General features: G+C 47.6%; 1 protein-coding gene across 1 annotated transcript in view; it reads right to left on the reverse strand.

The window, feature by feature from the left end:
* LOC103262609 (proliferating cell nuclear antigen-like) overlaps positions 1 to 4,889 on the reverse strand; it is a 20,310-nt gene extending 15,421 nt beyond the window's left edge. Inside the window, 3 exon segments of the mRNA XM_021713468.1 lie at positions 3,561 to 3,830; positions 4,091 to 4,334; positions 4,804 to 4,889. Coding sequence (XP_021569143.1) covers positions 3,561 to 3,830; positions 4,091 to 4,334; positions 4,804 to 4,889 — 600 coding nt within the window.
* Positions 4,890 to 19,349: the final 14,460 nt, after the last annotated feature.

Here is a 19,349-nt window from a genome sequence, read left to right on the forward strand (position 1 = left end):
GCAGACAGTTAGGGTAGTTTGGTTTCATAAAATTAAAAAATAACTTCAAGACAGTTCAGCCAAGTGACATACAGCCATGGGTGGAACACAGATCAATGTCAGGAGCTGATATCAATCAATCTGGTAGAGAGAAATGAGGATGAGTCAAAGGGCTTTAAAAATAAAGACTTTCACAATGAAGCTGGTGTGTTTGTTTCTTTTTTAGCAGTGCTTAGGAAAGAACAAGAGGAAAAATAACCTTAGGTTGACACATGAAGAGATCCACATTGAGTTCAAACTTTGTCTCACTAGGTAACAGAATCATAATTTAGAGAATCCAACACAGCTCCAAAGTGGGACCACATTAACTTAAGCCAGGAGTTGGCAAACTTTTTCTATAAAGGGCCAGATAGTAAATATTTGAGACTTTGGGGGCTTTTATGGTCTTTGTTGCAACTATTGAACTCTGCCATTGTAGTTCAAAAGTAGCCATAGATAATATGTAGAGAAGAACATGATTCTTTTTTTTTTTTTTTTAGTTGGAGTCTCACTCCTGGCTGGAGTGCAGTGGCACACTCACAGACACCGCCACCACGACCATGGCTATGTTTTAATTCAACTTCCTGAAAGCAGGCAAGCAGGATTGGGCCTGCAGTCATAGTTTGCCAGTCCCTGGCCTAAGCCAATCATAGCCATCCCATCCCTTTTGACAGTGATGAGTGTACCCAGGCTTAAGCCAATAAGCACCAAGCATTTTCCTGGCAATAATTACAGGTACAGAGATGGCCGATGATGGGCCCAATCAGGAAGGGGAAAAGTTTTGTTTGGAGTCTGGAGGAGAACGATCTGCTTTTTCTTATCTACATGAATAAAGGAAGCATAGAACCTTGATTGCTACTGGCGGTCAATCCACAACTATGAGTGGAAGGAGCCTTCAGATGGAGTGGATGCTGGATGAGGGAAAAGAAAGCTAGAACTTGAATCCTTTATGGTATTGTTGGGCTGCAGGATAATCTAACCCTATTTCCCACCCACCCCTTGAATTTTTCATCTATAAACTTGTGAATGTGCTTATTGTAAAAAACACTTTGAGTTGAGAGATAAGTGTATCTCTTCAAGTTTACAAACACTGAAATGAATTAACACTTGCTGCCATAAAATTTGCTCTCCATCACTAAAAATAAATATGGAAAATAGGGAATAAAAACTACTACCACTCTTTTTAACTGTCGAGATTGATGAGTGTGGGTCTTTCAGGGGACAGGAAAGGTGTCTTTGTTTTGTGCAGTTTTTTTTGTTTGTTTTTTTTTTGAGTGGGAGTCTCACTCTGTCGCCCAGACTGGAGTGCAGTGGCCGCTCCCGGCCACCGCAGCCTCGACCTGCCGGGCTCCGGCGATCCTTCCTCCTCAGCCTTCCGAGTAGCCGGAATTACAGGTGTGTGCTATCACACCCAGCTGATTTTTGATTTATTGTAGAGATGAGGTCTCGCTGCCCAGGCGGGTCTCGAACCCGTGGGCTCAGGCAATCCACTCACCTCAGCCTCCCAAAGGCGCGGGATTACAGGCTGAGCCACCAAGCCTGGCTGAGTTGTGTTTTTATATGTCCTGAATATATGCCCCTTATTAGATATATGATGTGCCAGTGTTTTCTCCTTGACCGTGGATTGTCTGTTCACTTTCTTGATGGTGTCCTTTGAGGCACAAAATTTGTTAATTTCGATAAAGTCCAATGTATCAATCTTCTCTTTTACTACTTGTACTTTTGATGTCATAGTTAAGATATTATTGCCTTGCCTAAGACTGTGAAGGTTTACTCTGGTGTTTTCTTCTAAGAGTTCACTAACACTTACATTTAGGTCTGTGGTTCGCTTGAGCTAGTTATTTGTGTTTAGTAAGAAATGCTCCATCATTTTATGCATATTGTTCTTCCCCTTCCACAAACTTACTTAGTTATTATGTTTATTATGTATCTTTTTCATTTGGATATACTCTTGTCTTAGTCCCTTTGTGCTGCTATGACAAATGCCTTTGATGAATAAGTGAGGCATAAAATTATTTCTCATAGCTCTGAAGGCTGAGAAGTCCAGGATCAAGGTGCCAGCCCTCAGTGTCTGGGGAAGGCTCTTTGTTCCACATGGTGCGATGCTGCTGCATGCCCACGGGGTGCTGAGGGGGCAGGAGGGCAAACAGGGGGCCAAGCTCATTCCCTCAGGCCCTTCTGTGTGGACTCTCATCCTTGCCACAAGGATTCCACTCTCAGGACTTAATGATTTTTTTTTTTGATTAAAAAACACAACTGAACCAGAATTTATTGAAAGCAGGTACTTTTCAGTAGCTCTGATGAGAGCAAACCAGATTAGAAATACCCTTACTCAAGAAAACAATAGGTATGAAAGTCTCAGGAAAATGAAAAATAAAACAACTTAAATTTAACTTGAACAAGACTGAATTGCTAGAGTGGCCATGTGACAGACACACAAAGCACAGCACAGAACTGTACCCGGGAAAACGGTGCCCCCAAGCCCGAAAATGAGAACGCTAGTTCCCAAGTTCTTGGAACACAGCCTGAGATGCCTTGGGGCAGAGTGGCTGGCTGGAGCATGAAGTTCTCACTGCTGACTGTGAGTGATGAATCCCTGCCGCGGGGACAGACGGAACACGCGGAGGAGGAGGTCGCCGGGCAACCCCCCTCCCACTCCCCGATAAATCCGGCCAGAAAAAAGTGCTCTCTGCAGAGCGGACGGACCTGGCAGGGACCACTGGACCGCGGATAGCTTAGAGATGGCTACCCTGTGTTTAGTCGCTTAAAACCTGAACCGAATCTAAGCCCTGCAGTCCCCCACTCCAAATTACTCCTAATAAAGCGAGGAGCAAGACATGAAAGCTGCCTTCGAACCAACACCTGTTCTTTGGTAAACAGGGCTGAACACAAAACACAGTTCCCCAGTCAGCTCGTAAAGAACCAGTGGGTCCAACAGACAGAGACTTCAAAAGTTCACTTCCCACCGGGTGAAAGGCTCCAAAATGACATCTAGAACTCCCCCCAGAAGGAGCAGGAGGAGGAAGCAGAGGAGAAGCGTGGTGGGAGGGGAGATGCGTGTCCTGCGGCTGTGGTCAGTGCTGCGACCTGCCCTGCTCTGCCGTCCAGGCCTGAGGTGTCTGGCTCCCCTCCTCGCCCCCTGGACATGCCCTCTCAGGACCTGGAGTGCTCCCTTCTCGGGGCCTAACCTCCCAGCCTCGAGAACACACAGAGCGGAAAGGCCAGATGCCAGGGCTCTCCGAGGAGGGTGAGTGAGCCCTCTTCCTGAGAGCGTGGAGTTCTTCCAGGCCCCCTCCGTGGCAGGCGGGGTGGGGCGACGAGGTTGCTGAGTTCCAGGAGGCAGAAGGCCGCCGCTGTGGGAGCAGGGAGGAGGGCTCAACTGGGAGGACCACAGGGAGTTTCCTTCACTTGGAGGCCACAGGCAGTGGCCAGAGTCACCTGGGTTGGGAGGCCTGGACAGCAGCCGTGCCTGATGTGAAGAACCCTGGCTCCGCCTTCCTGGATTCCCCAGAGGAGTGCCACTCCCTGCTCTGGAAGGTCACACTCAAACCAGCAGTCAGCCCAAGGTGAAGAAGTCTCTTCGGTGTCCCCAGAGTGTCCATCGGAGGTCCATCCTGCCAAATCTGGCTGCTCCATGGGGGTCTGCAGCTTTGGACAAGAGCTTCTAATGTCTCCCAAGGCCTCTGGATTCGCTTTAAGTCACTGGCCAAGGGCAGCACGCTCCCCCCACCACCCACTGGCACAGCCAGGAAGATCCCTGTGCTGCCGACCAGAGGGCTGCCGTTCCCTGACACGGCGTGAAGCCACACTGGCTGCTGGCATGCACAGAAGACCCTTGTGGAAGACCCTTGTGTCAAACCTGGGTGTGAGGCCTCGAGTTGGCTTTGCCGTAGACCTCTCCACTTGGCTATGGGGTGACAGCATTTTAATGCCTTCGTCTTTTGCTTTGGCCTCTCCCTGTATGAGCTGGGCTCTCTTCCTCGATGGAGGACACTTGTTGACCTGCAGTTTGAAGGGGCTTATGCTTATTTTCTTCTTCTTTTCCCACTGCCATTTCACCCACTTGCATTACCTTTTGTGTGCTGGCAGATTTCAGGGGTGCTTGCATAGCTTCTGCTGTTCGTTTGTTCCCTTCTCTCATGTCCTGGTTAGATGTTGCTGCTCCCTCTGGGCCCTGTTTTTCCCTTCCGAGGGCCAAGTAGTCAAGCCAGCTCACCTTGCACGGCGCTGTGGGGAGCTGCAGGACCTCATTTGTGAACAGGGTGTCTCTTTCCTTGAGGAGGTTCTGCCGGTCTGACTGCAGCTGCTTGAACTGTCTTTACGCTTTACGGTTAAAGACCTTAAGAAAGGAGTTGACGGCCGGCCCGGTGGCTCACTCCTATCATCCCAGCATTTTGGGAGGTTGAGGTGAGAGGATTGCCTGAGCCACAGGTTCGAAACCAGCCTGGGCAACTTGGCGAGACCTCATCTCTACTAGAAATAAAAAAATTAGCCAGGAGTGGTGGCATGTGCCTATAGTTGCAGCTCCTTGGAAGGCTGAGGCGGAAGGAAGAATCGCCTGAGCCCAGCAGGTCGAGGCTGCAGGGGCCGTGAATGTGCCACTGCGCTCCAGCCTGGGCGATAGAGTGAGACTCCATCTCAAAAAAAAAAAAATAAATAAATAAAAGAAAGGAGTTAACTGTAGTCACCTTGCTGTACAATAGAGCTCTTGAAATGTATTCTTCCTGTCTAACTGTAGTTATGTCTTCTTTAACCAGTGTCAAAGGACACATAATTATCCTTTACTTCACGTTATCGCATTGACCATTATGTCTCGGGGACACATCCAGACCATAGCGATGCTTTACAAGGACTGTCGCATTCTTCCTCATCACAGACCTCCTTTGGCCTCAGTGCCCAGAACGTTGCTTACAGTAGGTGACAAGGAGTCTCTATCTCATGGCCAAGGGAACAATGCTGCTATAGTTAACAGTGTGGTATTTTAGAAAACAAGCCAGCGGTTGTAACAGAATGAGCAATCTGGCTATAGCAACGCTTCATACCAAAGCAACTAGTTCCACATTACAGGAACTTATCTCAGACTAGCAATCAGTAGCACGGACAAAGCCCTTATACACGTACAGATCTCTGGAGAGTCATGCTTAGGACACAAAATTTTGTCTTGAATTGGGGGTCTCACTCTGTGGCCCAGGCTGGAGTATGTTGGCATCTTCATGGCTCACCACAGCCTTGAACTCCTGGTCTCAGGTGATCCTTCATCCTAGCCTCCCAAGTAGCCGGGACTACCAGTGTGACACCGTGCCTGGCTGATTTGTTTTTATTTTGTAGAGACAAGGTGTCAGTATGTTGCCCAGGCTAGGGTACAGGATTTTTAACTTATGGATTTTTTTGTCCATTAATTTATTTGTTTGAATGTCTATGGATTTACTAATAAATAAATATGGGTGTGATAGAGTAAGGCGGGTTTGGAGTATGGAACTCCCAGGGCTGTAGGGAAATTCAGAAACCTGTGAAAACTCTTCGATTTCAAGGCTGCTGGACAGTTCAAAAAAACCATTAGACTGAGTCTCACCCAACACACCTGCTGCAGCCTACTCAGGATGTTTGTGACTGAGAGCTGACCACCTGGCAGGGCTCCCTCGTGGAATCCCCTGGGCAAGTGCACAAACAGCCAAGTTGACTTGCTTTGACCTTTATCTTCATTAACGCTTATTAGCATACTAAATGACACGCCCTCCAGCACCACAATGGTTCCACCCCTGCCCATTTAGTGTAATAAATTTGGTAACACCGCAATCCCAGAAATTGCCCACCCAACTCTTAGAAAAATCAACCAAAAAATTAATAGAATATTTCAGCCCTTCATTATTGTGGCTCACACAACCCATGCCAAAGATCCCTTGAGTGACACTTTCTTGTGTCCGCCCACACTTCATCCTGAAGTGTGTACTATTGTTGCTTTTACTTTTAATAAACTCGCTCACTATCTTGCTACTTTTTGAGTTGCAGTCTCACTCTGTCGCCCAGGCTGGGGTGCACTGGCATGCTCACAGCCACCACAGTCTTGCCCTGCTGGGTTCAGGTGATCCTCTTGTCTCAGCCCTTCCAAGTAGCTGAACTACAGGCACGCGACACCACACCCAGCCAATTTTTAAATTTATTGTAGAGATGAGGTCTCGCCAAGTTGCCCAGGCTGGTCTCAAACCTGTGGGCTCAGGCAATCCTTTCATCTCAGCCTCTCAAAGTGCTGGGGTTATAGGAATGAGCCACCAAACCAGGCTCTACCTTGCTACTTTTGACTTGCTCTAAAATTCTTTTCTGCAGTGAAGTCAAAGATAGAACAGAATGATGATAACAGACAGAGAATCACGGTAACAGGTGAAGAGAGTAAGATTAGAATACAGTAGTCCCTCATCTCCAATTTCACTTTCGGTAGTTTCAGTTATCTGTGGCCAACAGTGCTCTGAAAATATTAAGTGAAAAATTCTAGAAATAAAATAAACAATTCATAAGTTTAAATTTTGAACATGATGAAATCTTACATTGTCCTTGTTCTGTCTGGCCTGCGATGTGAATTCTCTCTGTCCAATGCATCCATGCTGTATCCATGTTAATCACTTAGTAGCTGTCTCTGTTATCAGATGGACCATCATGGTACGGCAGTGTTTGTGATCAAGTCACTCTTATTTTACTTAAATGACCCCAAATCGCAAGACTATTGATGCTCATAATTTGTTTATGCCCAAGAGAAGCTGTCAAGTGCTTCCTTTAAGTGAAAAGGTGAAAGTTCTCAACTTAATAAGAAAAGAATAAGATCTAGGGTAAGAATGGGTCTTCTATCCATGAAAGAAGACATCTGTGAAGAAGGAAACAGAATTTGTGTTACATTCAGTGCTGCCTCTCAAACGTTATCATAGGTATGTATGTGTAAGGAAAAACATAGTATACATACGGTTCACTACTATTTGCAGTTTTCGACATCCACTGGGGGTCTTGGAACATATTCTCCGTGGATAAGTGGAGATGACTATGGTACTATAGCTTATAGTTTTCTGGAAATTCCGAGTGATTGGTAACACCTTTAACTGCAGTTGACAATCCTAGAATTCTAAAATATGCAACTAGGTATTTTTATTGTTAATATTTTTAATTTTTGTTTTAGAGATTTCGAGTACAATTCAGAATTAGATACATAAGTGGTCATCATACAGGTAAAGTTTGGGTCTTTGGTCCCCACTTTGTCTGGTTTGAGATCAGGTATCGTTACTGATGTTATGTACCTCCCCTCCCTGGCAGCTTCTTGTTACTGCCAATTTGTTTCTTAAAGTATAATGATAAATGTTCAGGGTCCACTTATGAGTGAGATCATGTGGTACTGAGTTCTTTGTTTCTGTGCTGGGAGTATTATAGACTCTAAAACCATCCAAGTTGGTGCAAAGTCCATAATTTTGTTCTTCTTCACGGCTGCATAATAGTCCATTGTGTATATGAACATTTTTTTATCCTGTCCACTTTTGATGGGGAGCTTGGTTGGCTCCACGTTTTTGCTGTTGTGAATAGTGCTGCAATAAACATGCACGTGCAGGCATTTGTTCTGTAGAATGATTTGAGCTCCTTCGGGTATATTCCCAGAAAGGAGATAGCTGGGTCATATGGAAGGTAGAGTTTTAGATCTTTTAGGAACTGCCACACTGTTTTCCCCAGAAGTTGTGCTAGTTGACACTCCCACCAACAGCATAGAAGCGTTCCCATTTCCCCGCATTCTCTCCAGCATCTGTCGTTTCTTGAGTTACTGCTGATGGCCGGGTGATTTGACCCTTGAGAAGGGGCGAGGCCTGCACAGAGGGCTGTGGGCTGTGCTGGGAGCAGGGGAAGCAGAGAGGGAGGTTGCACAGGAGGGTTAGACATGTCATGCGCGTAAATGTTGACCCCTGAACCAGGGACGACTCTCACGGCCGTCACAGGCGATTGCAACACAGTGAGGGAGGCCGAAAACCTAGAAAAGTAAGTCACCACTCATTGATCAAATCCACTGACTCGTTGGAATCCACATACAACGACCCTGGAGACTCTTAACATTACGTTAGAGACATGGATGTGTGTGAGAATTCTAATACCGCAGCCCAGACTACAGCAAGAGAAACTTGGTTTTGTACCGTTGGCCGGGATTGCCGTATCGTGTGGGAATGCCGAAGTCATTGTGCTTGGACCTGTCTGAGGAGTGTGTGTGGTTACTTGAAGATGACCAGAGACTGCAACCAGCTAGTAATAACCTCAACAGTGTAGCAGAATATTAGGGACTTTCCAGGAACCTGCATTTCTCAGCAATGGTGCTTTGGATCTTGTTAGAAAACTGTTTGAAGGACTATGTAGTGAGGGGTCTTAGAAGTGTCTTATGATGGCTGGGCTTGGTGGCTCAGCCTGTCACCCCAGCGCTTTGGGAGGCCAAGGCCGGTGGATTGCCTGAGCCCGTGGGTTCGAGATCAGCCCCGGCAACCTGGCGAGACCTCGTCTCCGCAATAAATAAAAAATTAGCCAGGTGTGGTAGTGTGTGCCTGTAGTTTCAACCACTTGGAAGGCTGAAGCTAAAGGATCACCGGGGCCCAGTGATCAACGCTGGGGTCAACGCTGGGGTGGCCATGAGTGTGCCACTGCACTCCAGCCTGGGCGACAGAGTGAGACTCCAACTCAAAAAAAGAAAGTCTTGTGATAAGGTCCCTGATCGGCCCCTGGAGGAGAATAAAACCAAGCTGAGCTAACAGGGTGGGCGGGCAATAGGCCACTCCTGAGGAAGGTGTCTGCAGTCCAGCCCTCCCTGTCCCGGGGCCCTCTGGGCCTCCTGAGCAGGATGGACCCCTCTGACTGCACCAGCACATGCTTTGCAGCACTCAGGGCCGTGGGAAGTGCTCGTGGGGCGAGTCACACAAGATGAATCAGTGTATCAGGTCCGTTTCCATTCCCAGCAAGTCTTCCTCCTGGATCTCAGGGAGATTTCTCCGATGTGTCGCAAGACATGGAACTCACCCGGCGGCAGAGGAACGCGAGGAAGGCCCTGGCGGCAGCTTTGAGCGGTGGCTGGGTGGGAAGGAGCGTGGGGCCGGCAGGCCCAGGACTGGCCTCGGCTCAGGGCGGGATCCTGAGGGTCGGGGCCTGGGCCGAGGACGGTCCCAGGGCGGCGCAGTGGCGGCAGGGATGTCCCTTCCTGGGACACAGCCCAGGGAGCGTGGGGGTAGGGGCACCCTGGGGCAGGCCCAGCTCTTGCCCACCTTGCATCTGGGCCACCTCCCCTTGCCTCGGCCCTCGGATTCTCACCTCTGAGGTCAGTGAGTCGGGCTGGGTGATTTTCAGGTCCTCTGGCTCCAATATTCCAGAATCCCGTGGTGACCCGCTGTGGGACTTCAGGCAGACGGAAGAGTCTCTGAGCTGGGTAGGCAGCAGGGCAGACACAGCCAGGGCCTTCCTTGGGGTGGAGGCCCTGTGCAGATCGGAAAGATGGCTCTGCCTGGCAGGGGCGGAGATGGTCTTGCTGTACAAGGCCCCCTCAGGTCCCCAGGCTTTTCACCGTCTTCAGTGCCTTTCCAGTTCTGCAGAGCACAAAAGGGAAAACCTTCTCTTGGCTAGTCTTCCTTTAACCCCTGCAAGAAATGCCGTGTCTATTTATGGCTGCCTCAAAGCTAGGTCAGTTTTCTTTTCTTTTCTTTTTATGATAATTAAGGCAGCGCCAAGAGACAGAAAGCATTTGAAATTCCAATTGGCCGGGAGGGTGTGTGGTGGGTGTTCACGATTTGGAATTTTGGGTGATCAAATCTGGAGGATTTACTGTAAGCGGTATATAAGTATGCGACTTAATAGAGTTGAAACTAGGGACTGCGCGTGTAAGCGATTCCAGGTAAAGTAATTCCTTTTTGGTGGAATCTCATATGAACTCTCATAGCCGGCTTCAAGAAGTTATCTCAACCCTGCATACACCGTCCAAAGACAATACCTTCCACTTAGCAAAGCAATGATTAAAAAAATAACATAAAAAGTCATAAAGGGTAGACCAGAGTCCATGGCTAAAATGCATATTTTTCTAAAAAAAAAAAAATAGGCTAGGAAAAATTTAAACAAAATACTTGACAATCTCTGTAATGTTTAAATTATTGGTTTAGTGCCAATCCTGTTTTTATTAGACAGAAAGTCAGTCATCAGGAATGTAGTGCTGGGCTCTGGCTGGATGCTCGCCAGCAAATGTCTCCAGGGAGCCGTGCCCTGAAGGAGTGACCCTTGACGTGTGGCACAGAGGGTGTCCTTGTCTGAGCCTGGTCTGCCCTGCAAGGGAGGCTGCGGGGTTGTCTCAGCTTCCCCTTTCCCGCCTTCTCCTTCTTTCCGTCTCTCCCTCTCCCCGTCCCCTTCTGTCTCCCTGTGCTCTCCCTGCCCCTCCCCTGCCCTCCGTCTCACCCTTTCTCTGTTTGCTGCGTATGTGCCACCCACCAGCAGCTGTTAGAGGCGATGGGAGAGCAAGACCCACAAGGCCCCTGCTTTCATGAAGTTCGCCTTCGCTGGGTGAGAGAGAAGGTAAACTTTCCGAAAATAAGCGACATGGTTGCAGAGAGTGGTTGACGCTCTGTCCAAAATGGGATATCACGAGAAGAGTGACCGCCTTTAGGTAGGGTGGTTAGGGACCTCATTCCTGTGGAATGTCCTGGAAGGGCTTGAAGATTATCCAGGGCTGCTCTGCAAACGGGCAGTACAGGGAACCGCCCACACGGTGTCCCCGAAGGGCACCCCTGGGCTCCTCAGCCTCTTAGATGGCTTCTCTGGCTTGCCTGCCAGAGAGCCCACTGTAGCTGTAGGTACAACTATGCTCTTTCCCATGTGATGGAGGCCTCTGTAGATGGATGCCTTGCTCGATGCATCAAATGTACACAGACTCAGTTAATCCTTCGCAAACCCTATGAGACGAGTACCTTTGTTTATTTATGTGATCAGGTCGCAAGCTTCAAACTATGCCCATTCAAATGACGTCCGTTTTACTCTTGAGGAAATTGAGACATGGGGAGCCATGACTGGGACCCAGGTAGCTGGGCTTGGGGGGTGGGCTCTCCCTCTGATCCCTGCCACCGGCCCCCGCAGGGCCAGGATGGAGCTCACCCCACAGCCCACACCTCACAGCTGTCACGCCTGCCGTGGCCCCTTAGCTCTCCTAAAGACAGTCACAAGCCACCTCTCTGAGCATCAGACTCCTCTCCCCAGCTTCCCTCTATTCTGTGCTGACTTGAGTGTGGCCACACAGGCCTGAGTGGGAATAATCTGCGAGTCTCCACATGGGAAGTCACATCTAAGAGTCTGCAGATTCTCTGATGGCCATTCTCACCCCAGCCATGCCCTTCGGAGCAGCTAGAATCTGATGGGGTGGAAGGTAGGAGACGGGAAACATCTCTCTTCACGGGACCAGGGAACACACTACGTTGATTCTGAGGACATCGAGCGGTGTCGTCCACTTGGGAGGTCTGGTCATCTCTTCGGACTTTCAGCCTTCTCTGGGTCAGCAGCCACCGCACGATTCTGCTGCATGCGTTTGGAATGTGTCTGGTGGCCACATGCGTGTCTGGTGGCACTTCGGTGGGGTATGCCTGCATCACATGCCGTGAGCTCTGGGCGAGGGAGGGTGTGCAGGAGTTGAGGAGTCCTGGGAGGGCAGGCCTCTCTTCCTGCGACAGTTAGGCCTGCTTCCTCTGGCATCATGGAGCCTTGTGTTTCAAGAGACCGGGTGGGGACATCAGGCCGTGCAACTCCCAAGGGCCCAGTTTTCAGCACGGCAGAGGGCCCCTCGTTTCATTTGCCCCTGGAAGTCAACTGTTAAATCTTTTGTCACCCATTCAGCTAGGCATGGTTGCTGTAATCTCTGAAACAACATGCACAGAGGGCCATGCCACCCTTGGGAGAATAATGCTAAATAATATCTAGCATTTAACGAGTGCTTCTTTTATGCCAGATATTTTATTCAGTGCTTTACATACATTATTCGGCTTATCCTCGTCATGGACTTATGAGGTTGGTGCTGTGGCTGAAATTTTTTTCTTTTCTTTTCCTTTTTTTTTGAGTTGGAGTCTCACTCAGTCGCCTAGACTGGAGTGCAGTGGCCGCTCCCGGCCACCACAGCCTCGACCTGCTGGGCTCCGGCGATCCTTCCGCCTCAGCCTTCCAAGGAGCTGGAACTACAGGTGCGTGCTACCATGCCTGGCTAATTTTTTTTTGATTTATTGTAGAGATGAGATCTGGCCAAGTTGATCCGGCGGGTCTCGAACCCACGGGCTCAGGCAATCCACTCACCTCGGCCTCCCAAAATGTGGGATTACAGGCTGAACCACCGAGCCCGGCTTGAAATTATTTTCTATGAGAGAGGAAACAGAGGCAGTTTATCTAAGGGTTAAATTAAATGTCCTCAAACGAGATTGAGGTGAGACCAGAAGTCAGCTGAATTTTGGGGGCCTGGTCCTGTAGCTTCTGTACTGAGTAAAATTGTTTTTAGAGGCATTTTTACTTAGAAATAAAAAACCCACGGGAGAGCCATTCATAACCTGGACGTGTTGCCATAACACCCCCGCCCCCCACACCTCCATGAGGCTCAGAATGAGTTTCCGTTCACATGTCCTGTCTGCAGCTCACTGGGTGTGTGGACGTCCAAGTCCTCTGAGGACCCTTCCTCCTCACATGTATAGAAGATCTCAATTCCGAAGGGGGGCACTGAATCTCAACATATTGATAAACGTTAGTGAGACTTTCTGGAAGAACTCTCTTGATGTTGTCAGCGGTCACTTATCAAATCTCTAGGAAAGTAAGATTCTTCACTCTTTTATTATTTGCCAGTTCAATACTTATTTATTCTCTGCTTATCATGTGTCAAACTCTGGGATAGAAGCAAACAAGTCTTATGATGATCTGTTGTATGGGACAGTTTTTTTCATTGATACGAGAGGTTTGTGTAGAAGCTCTTCAGAACTTGTGTTTTGTCCACTTTATTTATTTATTTTTTGAGTCAGTATCTGGGTATGTTACCCGGGCTGGAGTGCAATGGCACACTCACGGCTCACTGCAGCCTTGACCTCCCGGGCTCAGGTGATCCTCAACTTCTCAAGTAGCTGGGACTACAGGCACACAACACCACGCCCAGCTAATTATTTTTATTTATTTTCATTTTTTGGGGAAATGACATCTCCCTATGTTGCTAGGCTGATGTGAAACTCTTAGGCTTAATAATCCTCCTGTCTCGATCTCCCAGAGTGCTGGGATTACAGGTGTGAACCAGTGCCCAGCTCCACTTGATTTTTTTATTATCTTAGCATAGAAAATCTTTGCTTAGTTTCAACATTTTAAGTAAGGATTTTTCATCTCATAATGACCTGGGAGAACTAGGGGAGCCTCAATGCCTTTAAAATAGTTCTCTAATTTTATAAATATGTTTTATATTTATTTACTGAATGTGTTTACTAAAATAAACATGTGATTTCTTTTAGTAAAGATATTTTAGACAAGTAATTTCTTAATTTGGCTTTTCCAAAATAATGATTTCAGACAATGATAAGTAAACGTATTTTTTGAACATGGGAAATATTCCAACGATCTAAACCAGGGTCATTAGACGCTTAGAAAAGAGCCAGGTGCTGTTATCTGTCCACACGTATGACATAGCTTCGTGGCGGATTCAAGACTGACATAGACCAGAAGGAGGAAGGGTCTCAAGTCCTGGTGACCACCTGTGGGAGAGGTGGGCCTGCCTCGTGCTGGTGGCCCTCAGGGGCCCAGTGGAAGCCTCTGCTGTCAGCCATCCTCGGCTCCAGAGCTGTGGCCACACAGCTGCTGGCATGTCCCTGGCAGTTCCCCACTGGGACTTCGGTGCAAGGACCCACCATGTCTGGGGTTTCCCGAGAGTTATTCCACTCCAGAGTTCTTTCTTATTTAACAAAACATTTTCTTTTTCCAGAGATGGCTCAGCTTCCTGAGCTTGCACTGCTATTTTAGAAAGCTTCTGTTTTGGATGTTCTTCCTTCTGGCTTTCCCCCATCATTCATAACGTTACATATTGGTGCTTACAGCGACACCTTCTTTGGGATACAATTCCTCAAACGTATCTCTGTGATGTGTTCTCTGTGACCGGTTCACTTTTCCATACATAAGTAATGTTGCACAAGTGGAAAAACTTCTTTTGGCCAACTGGAAGTCATTTTTGCTGCTTTCTGGCATAAATTCTTCATCACTCTGTGTTTAGACTTCTTCCTTCTTGACAAATCTCTACAACTCTTTGTTCTACAAAGACCACAGCCTGGAGTTGATCAGTGATGCACACCCCCCGAAACAGTGTCTATGCGTCTCATTTCCCTCCCAAACCTGGGGAGTTGTGTCGATGAACTAGTAGGGGCAATATGCTATGTGAGTTGGACATTAGAGCAGACGGTTACGTGCTGCTGGTAGTTTCCGCCCTCCAACTCTAGGTAAGACTCCAAGTCGCTTGGGGCTGTATGTTTGCTGCTAGGGTTCACAGCGTCTGCTTCGACCCTCTGTCACTTTCGGAGACATGAAGATCTGTCCTGATGTTTAATGTTTCTGGGGTCCCTCCGGTGGCTTTCTGGGTCCTTTCAGGCAAAATGGACTTTCCATTCAGACCTCTTCTCCTAGAGCGGAGCTTCTCCTGGGTCCTCTTCAGACCCAGTGACTTGTCAGATTTGAGAGCTCGCAGTTAGAAGCTTGCACTTTTCATCTCGTCATTTGCACCTTAAAGACTTAGGCTGCCTAAGGATGCCAAAGACTGATATGAAGGTATCCTTGGAGGTGACGTGCTGCCTTGTCAACTCGTCTATCAGTTGTTTTCTACTGGAATCCACACTCAGATGAGATTTGCCGATCTGTGCTTTCATTGCCTTGCTCAGTCTCATCCAGTTTGGGATTCAACTTGAAAAACCCCAGCAGGAGTTTGGAGCATTCCCGCTTCCAGAAAGCGAGGACTGTGATGTCCCGCGGCCTGGAGCCCTATGAGGTCACCAGCATGGGCCCGTGGCGATGTGCTGCCTCGGAACCTTGTGAGCTCACCAGGGTGGGCCCGTGGTGTGCATGGTCTTGTGACCCCACGAGCTCTCTAGGATGGGCCCGTGGTGATGCATGGCCTCCAAGCTTGCCTGGGGTTCAGGCTGCTTCCCTGGTTACCGAGTGGTATGTCTTTCCTCTGCGGGACTTGCATCCCTTGTGAGGCCCAGCCTCTTGGCTGCGTCCGATCACCTTGCCAGCCTCTCTCCCCGAGCCTGCCTAGGTTTCCAGCCTCCTTGTCATGAGCACCCAGGGAAGCTCCCATCTCAAAGTGAAGGCACGTTTCATAGCCATCTGCTCCACCAGGGCTTCCACGAGGTAGACACCTACTGTTGCCCTCTTTGCACAGATGGTACCTGGCTACTAATATTGACCTGCTAGGGACCCGATGCCTCATGCCCAGGCCTGCGACCATGCTGGCAACTCTTGGGTTCAGGGGCACAGCTGGTTCTGCCCCAGCCAATTTTCCTCATGTGTAACTTTGCTCCCATAACTCACAGGCCAGATCTGGCCACCATCTCCTGCTTTGGGGTGGCCTGCGGCCTAAGAATGGATTTTGCATTTCTAAGGGTTTGAAAAAGATCAAAACAAGTGTACTATTTTGCGAAACATGGCCGTTATATAAAATTACAATTTCGGTGTCTACAAATCAAGGTTTTACTGGAACATAGCCACACTCATTTGTTGGCATATCATCTATGGTTGCTTTCCCCATCTATGGCAGAGGTGAGTATTTGCTGCAGAGACTGAAAGACCCACCGGCCTTACAAATGGACTGCAATGGCTCTGTACAAAAAGTTTTCTGAGGCCTGGTCTCCGCAACCTTGTTTTAAAAAATTACGGCAACTTTATTTTACCCCACTTTTTGCTGCCACTGTTGTTAGAAAAGCAAACTGAGGCAAGATAAAAGTTTTAACAAGTTTATTTGAGCCAACAGTGATTCATGAATTGGCAGCTCCAAGCCAGAAGTGGCTCAGAAGAACTCAGGAGTCGAGCAAAGCAAATATTTGCTTGGTTACAGTTATATTGTTGCCGTATTTAGTCTGTCCCACTGGAAAGTCTCTATTACATAACTATGTTTGTTGCCTGCTTCTGATTGGTTGAGGTTATGTTCTGATTTTCTTTAGGACAAGCATTTACAGTAAGTCCCTTACATACGAGCCCTCAAGTTGAGAACTTTCAAAGATGTGAATGTGTGTTCGCATGCCCAATCATGTAACTTAGTGCATGTGTCTGAAGTACGTTGTCATGTGTGTGCATCGTCTGCAAGTGGTTGTGCTTTTGTGTACTTTCCTGTGCAGTGCTGCACAGTGTACAGCAGTACGGTACAGTACTACCCAGGCATCACTGGACTGTTTTTGCGAGAGGGTAGGTAGAATTGAATCCAGCCAGGAACCAGAGCCCGTGCCGTCAGCGTCAGGTGTGAGTGAAACGGCGGCTGGCCCTCCGTCTCCTGTTGCTGACGATCTCTTAGCTCGGCCGTCTCCCACCCTCACTCCCTCCTTCAGACGGGCACTCTCTGGCTTGCTCGCTCGATGCCAGCCCCTGGATGCCAGGAGTTGTACTGTACTACTGTGCTCTTCAGGGTACTGTAAGATTTAAAATGTTATTTTTTTGTGTTTGTTTTTTATATATTGTTTGTGAGAAAAGTATTATAAACCTATTATAGTACAGCACTCTATAGCCAGTTGTGTTATTTGGGTACCTAGGCTACCTTTGTTGGTTTTATGACAAATTGGAATTACAAATGCGCCCTCGGAAGGGAGCTCATCTGTATGAGGGAGGACCCACAGAAAAAACAAAATTATCTTTTGGAGGGTGGGCCTCTCATAGCACAGGCCTGCCCTGCTAGGTAAGCGTTCTCGGAATCCGTCGGCATCAGCGTACCAGCTCGCGCTGTCGTGAAAGGCTGTGTTTGGCCTCAGTGACATTGTTTCTTGGACATTCTTCCCATGCGTTTGCCCATCTCGTGATGGGCGATTGACACAAACAGCCTAACCACACCGTGCTGTGTGTTCAGCAGTTTCTGACCCAAAAATGGCATGGCCCTCAGGCCTCACCCACCCTATTCACTTGATCTTGCCCTGAGTGTCTTTTCTTGTTTGTTTGCTTTTCCGGTTGAAAAAAGTCTTCAAAGGGATACATTTTCCTGGAAGAGGTGAAACAAAAACGGCAGAAGCACTACTAAAAGTCATCAAAATCGATGAGCTCAAAAACTGTTGTGTGTCGTGGAAAAAAAGTCTTGATGGATGCATTGCATCCAACAGAGAGGACTTTGAAGGGGACTGAAGTTTAAACATGTAAGGCACACGATTTTTAATACATAAATTTCAGGTTCTTTGGGTGCCCTCCCTCGTATGTAGGGAACTTACTGCATGAGAAACAGCTTACATTTTGCTTCTGTTTGCAAATCAAGCAAGACTGAGGTCACGTGTGAGCTCTGCTCAGCGATTCTTCAGGCCTGGTCTCCATTTTTACTTGCTGTAACACTGTATCTCCATTCTTTTCTTTCATATTCCAACTGGTTTTAAAAAACCGCAAACACGTCAGATTCTGTCATCCGTAACTTTATCTACCATTTTAATGGAATTTTTATTCTTGTGAAAAATTTGTTGTATCTCAGGCTATATCTGAACATCCTTCCTCCCTTGGTCCCTCCTTCCGTCTCTTGTGCTATCCCCTTGTCTTTTACCTCCCCTCTCTCCTTCCTATCTTGTTGTATAGCTTTGCGTGAAAGTTTAGCATCCTTTTAGCCTTCAGACTGGAGCCACTACTTTATGAAAAGGCTCCATGGATTGTTTCTATGATTGCTTGGTTTTAGGGATGTCATTTAAAAAATCACTCTGAGCTCTGAAGTTATTATGTCATAAAGGAGCAACTTCCTGTATGCATTAGGCACACTAAACGCTCAATGCTAAGATAAAATTGTTTCCCTGAGAATTATAATTCCCTGATTATTTGCAGTTGTCTATGTTTCTCAGACTCCAGGAGGAATGTAAACACGTGAACAGAAAAGGCTCAGCATGGAATGTCTGAAGGCATTTATCTCTGTGGAAATCAGGCAGCTGAGAAAGCCGTAGAATTTAACAAAGTGTGTGTTTTCGATTTTGTCCACTGAGAGTTTCAGTGCACTTTCAGCTTGGTTAGGGCCTATTCACAAAAAGTAGATTCCTAGAAGACATTGTGTACCGAACACAATCTTTCATGGCGAGTCTAGGCGGTCTAGAACACTGTTCCTCAAACAGTTCAGTCTAACAAGTGAGAGCATGGCCCGAAGAGGGACTGTATGTTTCGTGACTAACGATATGGGATACCTGCTCGCTCTCCAAGTGCCGTGTGCTCTTAGAGCCCATGACTGTGTGGGTTTAAGGTGAGCCCTGTGTTCTCTTTTGTTGCTAGGCTTGCGTCTGTCTTGTTAGCAGCCATCAAATTCACAGAGTCCTTTGTGTGGGGGGCAACGTTTGTCCACCCACTCCGCACAGGATGCCTTGCTTTGCATGCGTTTGGCTTTTATTTGGGCTTCCTGTAAACTTTCATTTTATTATCCCCAGCCTCTATTGGGTCTTATATGAATAATTCCCAGGAGCTCGTTCTGGGTTTGCTTTGTATTTGAAGCCCCTGATCACCTCCAAGTGATCATTCTGTTCATGGAGAAGATGTCCAGGTATTTGGCTCTCTGGACCTGTGTTCGGTTGCCTGTGCTGCAAAGACCCCAAGAATTTCAGGGATCTTTCGCCTTTCATGGTTTATGCTTACTGCTTCTTTTCTTGTAGTTTGTGTAGCTCAGCTAAGTTGGTTTTCTAGTGGGTTTCACTTTGTGGTTTTCTGAAAACTAAGTTGCTTACTACAGCAGAATTAAGACATGTTTAAATGTTTGCAAAGCATATCATTTTGGAGGTTTTGAATGAATGGGGAGCTTGTCTATTTTTTTATGTAATCCAACATTTTCTCGGCAGCATGGTCTCGAGGTAGGAATAAGGCCACAGGGAGAGAAATTCAAGGATATTTTTCTATGTGTATCTTCATACACAATTGAGGAATTCTAGATCATCCTTAAATTTCTCTGAGATGTTTCTGGGAGTCTCTGGGGGCGGTCTCACAAGTACTTGGGTACTGGCTCTCTGAACTGCCTGAGGTGGCATTTCCTGGTTTTCTGCTTGGGCTTTGAGGGCGATTTCTTCCATGGCTTCCAGAGCTGGGTGAGCTCAGACGTGCTGGGCCTGAGAGTCTCTGGGTCCCTCATCCAGGTCGCCCATAACAAGTGTGGC

The sequence above is a fragment of the Carlito syrichta genome, unplaced genomic scaffold (genome assembly GCF_000164805.1).
Source record: "Carlito syrichta isolate Samal-C Ts95f unplaced genomic scaffold, Tarsius_syrichta-2.0.1 Scaffold304564, whole genome shotgun sequence".
In the NCBI taxonomy this organism is placed as follows: domain Eukaryota; kingdom Metazoa; phylum Chordata; class Mammalia; order Primates; family Tarsiidae; genus Carlito; species Carlito syrichta.